The sequence below is a fragment of the Poromitra crassiceps genome, assembly GCF_964638095.1.
Source record: "Poromitra crassiceps genome assembly, chromosome: 15".
Taxonomy (NCBI): domain Eukaryota; kingdom Metazoa; phylum Chordata; class Actinopteri; order Beryciformes; family Melamphaidae; genus Poromitra; species Poromitra crassiceps.
Window position 1 is genome coordinate 282,501 of NC_139634.1, and position 10,000 is coordinate 292,500.

At 45.5% G+C, this 10,000-nt stretch overlaps 1 protein-coding gene across 1 annotated transcript in view; it reads left to right on the top strand.

Moving 5' to 3' along the window:
• The window catches only part of htr4 (5-hydroxytryptamine receptor 4), a gene marked incomplete at its 3' end in the record, with an annotated part of 142,435 nt that overhangs the window by 70,771 nt on the left and 61,664 nt on the right, over window positions 1-10,000 (top strand). The window contains exons 4-5 of the mRNA XM_083651612.1: window positions 1,408-1,561; window positions 9,649-9,918. Of these exons, the coding sequence (XP_083507738.1) occupies window positions 1,408-1,561; window positions 9,649-9,918 (424 nt within the window). The remainder of the gene's footprint in view (window positions 1-1,407; window positions 1,562-9,648; window positions 9,919-10,000) is intronic.

Consider the following 10,000-nt stretch of genomic DNA (forward strand, 5'->3'; position numbering starts at 1 on the left):
AACAGAGGTCATGTCCGCCAACCACAGCTGAAAAGAGCGTGGCGAGGGGGACTTCCATTCCTGCAGAATGAGTTTCTTTGCGACAATTGTCCCCTGTGTTAGAGATTGTTGCACAGCTGTAAGGAAGTCTAGAGAGGATTCCGAGCAGCCGAAGATGGCGAGTTCTGCCTCCACACACATACACAGTCACATGCACGCGCGTGCGCACACACACACACACACACGGTCACATGCGCGTGTGCGCACACACGCACGCACGCACACACACGCGCGCACACACACACACGCACGCACGCACGCACACACACACACACACACACACACACACACACACAGACAGACACACACACAGACACACACACACACAGGTCAGAGGGTAATGCAGGTCTTACTGGTTCAGCCGATTGACTTAATCTGTTTTCCATCGCACTGAACAGGCCTTCCTCTCTCTCTTCCTCTGTCTCTCTCTCTCTCTCTCCCAGGGAGGAGAGTGGAGAAAGAGGAGAGAGACAGTGACAGGCAGAGAGAGAGAGGCATAGAGAGAGATGCTATTTTGATTCGATGTTATTATGTTCCAATGCTTGATTTGTTTGCTTGTTTATTTGCTGCTTGCAGATGCTTTGGCAGCAAAGCTTATTTGAATTTGACACAATGGGAAGGGGGGGGGGCTGAGGGGGGGGTGAGAAGCAATTTATTTCTAAAGTGTTTTTTTGTCACAAAATTTAAACGAAAGAGACAAAAACAGACAAACAAAAGACAAGACTAAACAGATCAAAACATGAACGGATGTTGTAACAGCACTGAAGCCCATGCAGGCTTTTCATTCCATACTTGCGCGTGTGTGTGTGTGTGTGTGTGTGTGTGTGTGTGTGTGTGTGTGTGTGTGCGTGTGCGTGCGTGTGTCTTTTGGTGATCGAACAAGTTTCATTACTGTTGCACTCATTGCAAATGTGTGTTGACTCAGCACTTCTAAAATAGTTTTACTTCGTCGAACCAAACGGTTCAGCTAACGCTATAATCAGGAGAGACCATAGAACATTTCACTCGGACCAAAACTTAAAAAACAACATCGAAAAAAGATTTTCTTTAAACCCACTTTTTTTTTTACGTTTTGGTCCCAGTGAAATGTTATGCGATCTCTCCTGTTTCTAAATATATCTGTACCGTTTGGTTTGAACCAGTACAACTATTTTTATACGCATTTTACAAAATGTGTATGGGAAAATAAATGGCGGATGAAAATCTCTGGTACAGTGCTGAAGCATCAAGTAGGCGGTCACTTTGCCTCTCTATTAAATATAATATTTGACTTAATGCTCTATCTCTCTCTATAATAGGTACAGTCTTCAGCCAGCCTCTGATTGATCCAGCTCTATTATGTAATGTGTTTGTCTGCTGTTGTTTCAGGTACTACGCCATCTGCTGCCAGCCTCTGGTATACCGGGAGAAGATGACTCCTCTCAGGGTGGCGCTGATGATCGGCGGCTGCTGGGTCATCCCCACCACCATCTCCTTCCTGCCCATCATGCAGGGCTGGAACAGCATCGGCATCCACCACCTGGTGTGTGGGGGGTGTGTGTGTGGGTGTGTGTGTGTGTCTGTGTGTGTGTGTGTGTGTCTGTGTCTGTGTGTGTGCGCGTGTGTGTGCGTTTCTGTGCGCGTGTGTGCTTGGAAGGGGAAAGGGCTCATTGAGAAGCCTGGGATGGTTTTATGCAGAGATGGAGACACAGTTATAAGAAATCTCAACAGGATACGCAAGTTTACAATGCTAATAAACTGCTCCAGTCAACTGATATGAAGAGACACAAGTGCCTTTTAAACATGGAGTCTGGATCATGTCAGGCTAGAGAGAGCAGGATATTTTCAGGTTTTACCTTTTTAAACATGAGGGGTCTTTGTTTAGAAACAACTGGATATGAGCCTTTTTTCTGCCAGTGGGCGGTGGGGGGGGAGGGGGGGGGGGGGGGGGCGCGGTAGCATGTATCGATAACAAGAAATGTGATAGGAAACATTTGTAGCCAAACTCCATTCAAAAAACATGCCGTTTTAACAGAGGGTCCATTCCTGGCATTGTGCAAAAAATGAGGCAGTCAAAATAGTGGTTAAGTTAAGTTAGTTAAGTTAAGTTAAGTTATCCTTTATTTATCCCCTTGGGGAAATTCATCCTCTGCATTTGACCCATCCTCTACTAGGAACCTGGTCGCACCGTCGTCAATCACTGTGGGTGATTTATTTTACAAGTGGCATTCAAGTCATATCTGACTAGTTTTAAATTTATTTCTCCCCACAAAAGTTAGGCTAGGCCTAGCCTATATGTCTCGATATAGGCTATCAGTCAGTCAGCTCCTATCCTCTCCGCAGTGTGGACGCACAGTCACACAACACTGCCTGCCTCAAATGGCTGCCTCACACGTTAGCGTTCAAAAACATGCCGTTTTAACGGAGTCCATTCCGACAACGAGGGGTGGCAATGTGCCAAAAATGATATGCATAGCCGAAGCGCGTTGGGATCCCTAGGCTCTACCAAACAATTCAAAGCCGTTTGCAGCACTTGAGGAAACCGTGAGTTTGCTCGTTTAATTCGTTGATATAAGCGATTGCCCGAACGATTCATTAATTAATAAACTAGTGAACGTGAAGTGAAGTGAGTCACGAAGAGCCACACCCGCCCACTCAGACGGATCTGCGGATAATGACCTGCCAGCTGTTAAACAGCACCTGCGATTGCGTGGAAGCGGATCTTATACCGGCGCTCGAGGTAAATAAGATACGGACTCACAGGAGTGCGCGTAGGCCGGCTAATTGTTGTTTAACATGCAGGCCAACCGGCTAGGACAGGGGTGGGCAACTCTTTTTCATGGGGGGCCACATGAGAAACCCAGATTGTTGCCGGGGGCCGAACAAGTATTGTCATGCCGTAACCCATGGATGGGCAACTTTGATGATAGAGAGGGCCACAAAAAAATTTCCTCGCTACCAGATTTTGCTGAGGGCTGAACGGCGCCAGCACGAAAAATTTGGGGCATTTGAAGCCAGGTTTAGAGGAATAACTAATTTTAAATTAACAATTGTGATGTCATTATTCAGTCTTAACCACCAATATTTGATATTTAGATTTTTTTTTGCAATTCCATCGCGGGCCACACAGTATGTTGCCCATGTATGGGCTAGGAGCAGGTTATAATACAGATTCCACTGCATGTTAAGAAGTGGCTTTAGTGTCTCAATGTGGCAACACAGCTGCCTCACTGTTCAAAAAATCAGAACGGTCGACTCACTACGGCTTAAAATTGACTTTTCAAAGGGAGCAGATATTCTTCCAGTTTATCTCTATTCTGTATCTTTTGGATCACACCTGTGGATCACACACACACAAAAAACATTACACGTGCATTTACTTTATTTAATTGCCATTATTGCGAAGGTTATACCCGGAAGTTATCGTTTTATACTGCCTGACTTGGCGCTACTTGGAATTTGCGGTTCTGCACATGAATCTTGACAAACGCTGTGTAAACGTTAAATCAAAGGCATGAACGCAACCAGATCCAGATACCCTACCTAGCGATGTCCAATACTGGGAAGCAGGACGACCCTCGCGTCCAAAAATGCTCATTAAATGTGTGTGCTGTGCGAAGCTATGCAGAAATGAAATAAGATCGAAGCCATGAGCGTTTCAATCCAGCAACATGTAGCCTGTTGGCTGATGCACATGGAGCAGGTTCGAGCTTCATTTGGAAAAACTGAAACTGCATGATGTTTTTTTGCTCGCTTATTCACATCGACTATTTATATAATAATAATCTGTCACGCTGGCTTTCTGTCTCTCTCCCTCTCCTCATGCACTCACTGAGCTGGCTACTTCACAGAGCTCTGGAGGGGGGGGACAATCCGTCCCTGATACAAGGGTTGGAGCTGCTCTTACAGCAGGAGAATAGGAGGGTCGTGGGAGCGCGCATAGCTCACCAAAATGTGTTCATACATACACCACCATCTGGATGCCCTCTAGATAACTCCCGAGTTCCAAGGCATGTCGGAAACCGGCTAGAGAGAGACAGAGAGAGAGTGAGACAGCGAGAGTGAGAGAGAGACAGAGAGAGAGAGAGACAGAGAGAGAGTGAGACAGAGAGAGTGAGAGAGAGACAGAGAGAGTGAGAGAGAGACACACACAGAGAGACAGAGAGAGTGAGAGAGAGACAGCGAGAGTGAGAGAGAGACAGAGAGAGAGAGAGACAGAGAGAGAGTGAGACAGAGAGAGTGAGAGAGAGACAGAGAGAGTGAGAGAGAGACACACACAGAGAGACAGAGAGAGAGTGAGAGAGAGAGAGAGAGAGAGACAGAGAGAGAGAGAGAGAGAGAGACAGAGAGAGACAGAGAGAGAGAGAGAGAGAGAGACAGAGAGAGAGTGAGACAGAGAGAGTGAGAGAGAGACAGAGAGAGTGAGAGAGAGACACACACAGAGAGACAGAGAGAGAGTGAGAGAGAGAGAGAGAGAGAGACAGAGAGAGAGAGAGAGAGAGAGACAGAGAGAGAGAGTGAGAGAGAGACAGAGAGAGTGAGAGAGAGACAGAGAGAGAGAGAGAGAGACACACACACAGAGAGACATACAGAAGAAAAGCAGAACGAAAAGGAAAGCCCTGAAGAGCATCGTTTACAAGACGGAGGAAGTGCTTGATGCGTTGCTATGGAAACAGCATCAACATGTCAGACACACAGAGTCAAGCTGTTTCCTTATTTTACTGTGAAAAGTCAAAGTCGTTAACGAGATGAGTCAGGCTAACGAGGAAACCCGAGCATCTGCTGTACACAGAGAGGAGGAGGAGCGAGAGAGAGAGAGAGATTCCCCAGCCACCATTAACCTCGCTCGCCCCATCTTCATCTGAACACCAGCTAAAGTTTGTACTGTGACTCTCTCTGTGGGGCTCATTAGAGCTGCAGCTCTGCACCAAACTCAACAAAACTCTCCGCGTTAGCGTTCCTACAAAACGCTTTGTCAAATACTCAACTCTGATTGGCCAGTTAACACGTTCTCAGGTCTATTCTCATTTGAACGGTCCGCTGATTAACATCTAATCCCATCACTTGGCTGTCAAGGAGGTCAGTCCACCAACACGAGGGTCGCAGGTTCAGAGCTGCTGGAAGGGAAAGTGAATGTGTGACAAGCAGCTGCTGTCGCGGAGCCCATGAGCAAGACACCATCTGCTGCAGTGGAGCTGCTCAGTGTCTGTGGTTAGACTCCCAGTAGGAATGTCTGCATCAGCACTCTACTATATACTATAGTTAATTGACTTTATCCTCAGAGGTTTAGTGGAGCAGACAGGCTCTGAGAGGGATTCACTGTAGCCTATACTTACCTGAAAATACTGATACATGTCAGAGTCCATCAATCAGACAGCAGCCAATCAAATCATTTAGTTCAATTCAAGTTTATTATTTGTCCCGAGGGTGATTTTTGCTGCAGTAAAGCTTAAAAACGAGATAGCGAAACATGTCCAAAAACATAAAAACAATACGATATACATACAACATTTTACTATACAAGTGCCTACCGTAACCCCCCAGGACATGGGCATTTCATACAAATCATTGTTATAAATATTATAATACTATACCTCTATTGTATGTGTTTCATTTAGCAACCCAGGTTGGCACTGAGTATTTCTGATTGGACCGTGACCGACTGCGGAGCGCGCTGATGGAACCACTTTGGTCCAATCAGGAGTTGTACAATCCTTTCTTTGGTGACTGTTCAGCAGTAGGTCTCCTGCCTGTGTTCATTTGAGTTTTCTCGCTGGCATTGAAGTTTCTCCTCTGCTGGCAGCACAGAGGTTATCTTACTGTATCAGTACTGAAGATACATCAAAGCACAGAGGTTATCTTATCAATTATGAAGAGACATCAAAGCACACAGGTTATCTTATCAGTTATGAAGAGACATCAAAGCACGTTGTTATATTTGACCTTTTTAATAAGCGCCGAACTCGACATTCACACTCGAGACGCTCTTCTGACAGTTTCATATTGATATGAGTTGCTTTGAAACTAGACTTTGTTTATGGTCCTTTTTGCACACGTGTGTGTGTGTGTGTGTGTGTGTGTGTGTGTGTGTCTGTGCATCTGTGCGTGCGTGCACGTGGCAGTCCCTGAGGAGTCACAGTAAACTTTATTGGTAACACTTTCTATAAAGGCCATGTCTATAATGCATTATGAGCACATGCATACGACAATTTATAAGGCTTTATAAAACTCTGTATAAACATTTATGATGCAAATTGTAGGTTTTTGGGGTGTCAGTCGGAGTTTATCTTGACAATTTTGTGCACACAGGATAGTTAGGTTAAGTAAAGTTAGTTAAGTAGCCTACTACAAGTGCCTGGTTGGTGAGTAGGCGGCAGGCAATATTTGACAATTTAGCTGGAGCTCTGTCAAACTTTATTTAACGATAGTTTTCATTGTGAATTAGAAAATGGTCGGGGGGCCACTTGGCAACCTATTGCGGGCCGCATCTGGCCCCCGGGCCGCAAGTTGAGTATCACTGCGCTATAACATGACTTTGTGAGTGACAGCACTATAAGGTTATTAGCAGTATAGGTATGATACTAGAACACAGTAATCAGGACTTATGAGCAGTATTTGCTGGCTGCAAATAAAGTGTAAAACAAAAAAAATGTATTTCAAGAACTCTTGTCACTTTGGCATAGCAGGGCATAGAGACAAAACACATGAATGCAGTAATACTTTATCTATAAGCCTTGTTATAAGTTGTCATGCATGATGATAAACATTTGATAAAGCCTTATGAATGTGCTCATAATGCATTATAGACATGAGCTCCATACATCACTACACCGCTGTTCATACTGTCTTTTTTATTCTCAACACTGACCCACATTGAAGCAGCTCCTGTCCCATCAGAGAATTCCCCGTTCCTCTTTTGAAAAATCCTTATCTAAAGAGTTTTAAGCCTGGAGCCAAGCCAACCAGCCACCTACTGAATCATGAGTGAGCACAAAACATTTCACTCTGAGCAGAAACACACAAAACAGCAGTTAAAACATCTATTTGTTCTGCCATTTTTTGTTTGTTTGTTTTTTGTTTTGCTCCAAGTGAAATGTTTTATGGTCACTCATGAGTCAGTAAGTGGCTGGTTGGCTTGGTCCCATGCTTAAAACTCTTTATACCTATCTATCTATCTATCTATCTATCTATCTATCTATCTATGAAAAGGGAGCATGTGGACAATGTTTCTCTGTTAACATTTTTGTCCCACTTGATGATGTCATCAGTGATGTCATAAAGTCCCGGAAGTGATGTAATCAGTGATGTCAATTGGCAAATTGTGCATTGTGACATCACTGATGATGTCATAAGTGTCATAAGTGATGCAAAGTTTTGTCAGTGATGTCATAAGAGCATGTGAGCTGGTGGGTGGGCGAGCTGCGAGTTGCAGGGGGGGCGAGGGAGCAAGTGAGCCCGCACAGCGGTTGAGCTGCAGGGCACAGCTCAGCCGCAGGGCAGGCGAGCCCGCCAACCAACCTAAATTCTCTCATGTCACTCCCCTCTTCCGGGACCTTCACTGGCTTCCCATCTCGGCACGCATCAAATTCAAGACACTGGTTCTGGTCTACAGGGCAGTACACCAGACAGCTCCTCCGTATCTGCAATCTATAGTCAGGTTCCAAACCTCTCACCGCTCCTCCACCAGTGCAGGACACCTCGCCCCTCCTCCGCTACTTGGGCTCAAAAGTCGCTCATCCCGATCGGGACTCTTCTCGTCTCTGGCGCCACAATGGTGGAACGAGCTCCCCCCTTCGGTCAGGACGGCCAAATCTCTGCCCATCTGGGGCGGCTGTGGCTCAGGAGGTAGAGCGCGTCGTCCACTAACCAGAAGGTTGGTGGTTCGATCCCCGGCTCCTCCAGTCCATGTTGAAGTGTCCTTGGGCAAGACACTGAACCCCAAATTGCTCCCGATGGCTGTGCCAGCACCCTGTGTGGCAGCTGGTCGCCTTCGGTGTGTGAATGGGTGAATGTAGGCACATTGTAAAGCGCTTTGGCTAAAAGTGCTATATAAATGCAGTCCATTTACCAGTCCATTTACCATCTTCTTCAGAGACTAAAAAACCCAAATGTAACTTATTCCTTATCAAACTACATTCTACAAGTGCTATTCTATTTCCTTTTTTATTATTAGTTATAAAATTGGCTAAGTGGGTGGGCGGTGTGGCGGCAGTGTCTGTCACGATTGTGATGTCATCAGTTATGTCACTTGAGCCATTGTGATGTCATCAGTGATGTCACTTGAATGTCCTTCCTGACTGAGGCTATAGTGGTGGGAGTATTCACAAAAATTGTAACGTTGTGTGGTTGCATAGCGGCGATATTTTACAAAAACGAGGTGAATGTCAATTCACTCGTACCGTATGGGCTTATTTTAGCAGAAATTGCTAAAAATAGTATGTGGTTGCATAACGGCCGCTTTTGTTTTGAAGGCTAAACGTCCAAACTGGAACTCATTGAACGGAGCTTTAGCGGTGTCTCTCTTTCAAGATTCAAGATATTGTCACTCCGTTGTACAATTATGCACGTGTGAAATTATTGTGCTAGGGGGCTCCATTACAAGACATAGGTAGGTACAAATTCACAACAATTATTATGATTATTTTCAGTCTCTTTCGCTATGAACGGTCCTGGGCGGAAATAGGCAACCGGCAGCTGGAAACAGGGAGGGAGGGTGTCATGAAAGCGCCCACGGTCTCACCAGGAAACTCGTGAATAAGTAGGGTGAAGAGGACAAGTGGCGCATCATCTCCAGAGTATGTGGTGGGAGTATAAGTAGGGTGAAGAGGACAAGTGGCGCATCATCTCCACCGATATGTGTACTCGATTCCTATAGTTCCATCAAAAGGTCTTAGCTGTCATAGATTGTGTTGCATAATTGATTTCTGTACTGCTGACAAAATGTGATATTGTAAGTTGCTTTGGATAAAAACATCTGCTAAATGACATAATGTAATATCATGTAAATAAGGATTCTTCAAAACATCTATGGAGAAAAGGAATGGGGAATTATCTCATGGAATGGGACTGTTGAGCTCTGTTAGTCTCACTCACTGTTCTGGCACTGTATTCCGGCCGCATGGCAGACAGACTCTCCCATTCCACCTTCTACTCACACAGATGTGTTCATTCATAAAAATGAGTCCAGAGTGCCGCAGCACGGAGCCTTCATGCTCTGATATGGATTTATTCATAATCCGCGCTTCAGCTGATGCACCTTGCAGAAGCGGTGCAACTCAGAAAAGCTTTAATGTGGAAACGTCTGTTTGCACAATAAATAGCTGAAATCGACCATGTGTCGCAGCATTCATCCTTTATTTATGGATGTATTCTTGTCTCTTCATAATATAATATTAGTCTATGTGGGTCAGTCTAACCTGACACTGCAAGATAGTTTGTTTTCACATAACCATCTAGGAAGAAGTAGGGGAAGTCATTTTAAGGATTTTTAACAAGATAATTTAACTTTTTTTGGTGGGAAAACCATCAGATACAAATGATAATTTAAAGTAGAGTATTGTATATACATCTTAAAACGTGACTTCTTTAACTCGTCTTTAACTCTTCTCCTCCATCTTGCTCTGCGTTCAGATCGAGCAGCGGCGCTACAACGAGGGCAGCAACTCCACTTCCTGTGTGTTCATGGTGAACAAGCCGTACGCCCTCACCTGCTCCGTGGTGGCCTTCTACATCCCCCTGCTCCTCATGGTGCTGGCCTACCAGAGGATCTACGTGACGGCGCGCACCCACGCACAGCAGATCGCCATGCTGCAGCGCGCGGGGACCAGCGGAGGGCCCGGCGTCGACTCCGCCACACACCAGCGTAACCACCGCATGCGGACGGAGACCAAGGCAGCCAAGGTATGAGTTAAGAGGGAACGCCTTCAAACTAGTCATGACCTGCAGTCAGGGAACGTTTTTGTTGTGGCCGCCGTCTTGATGC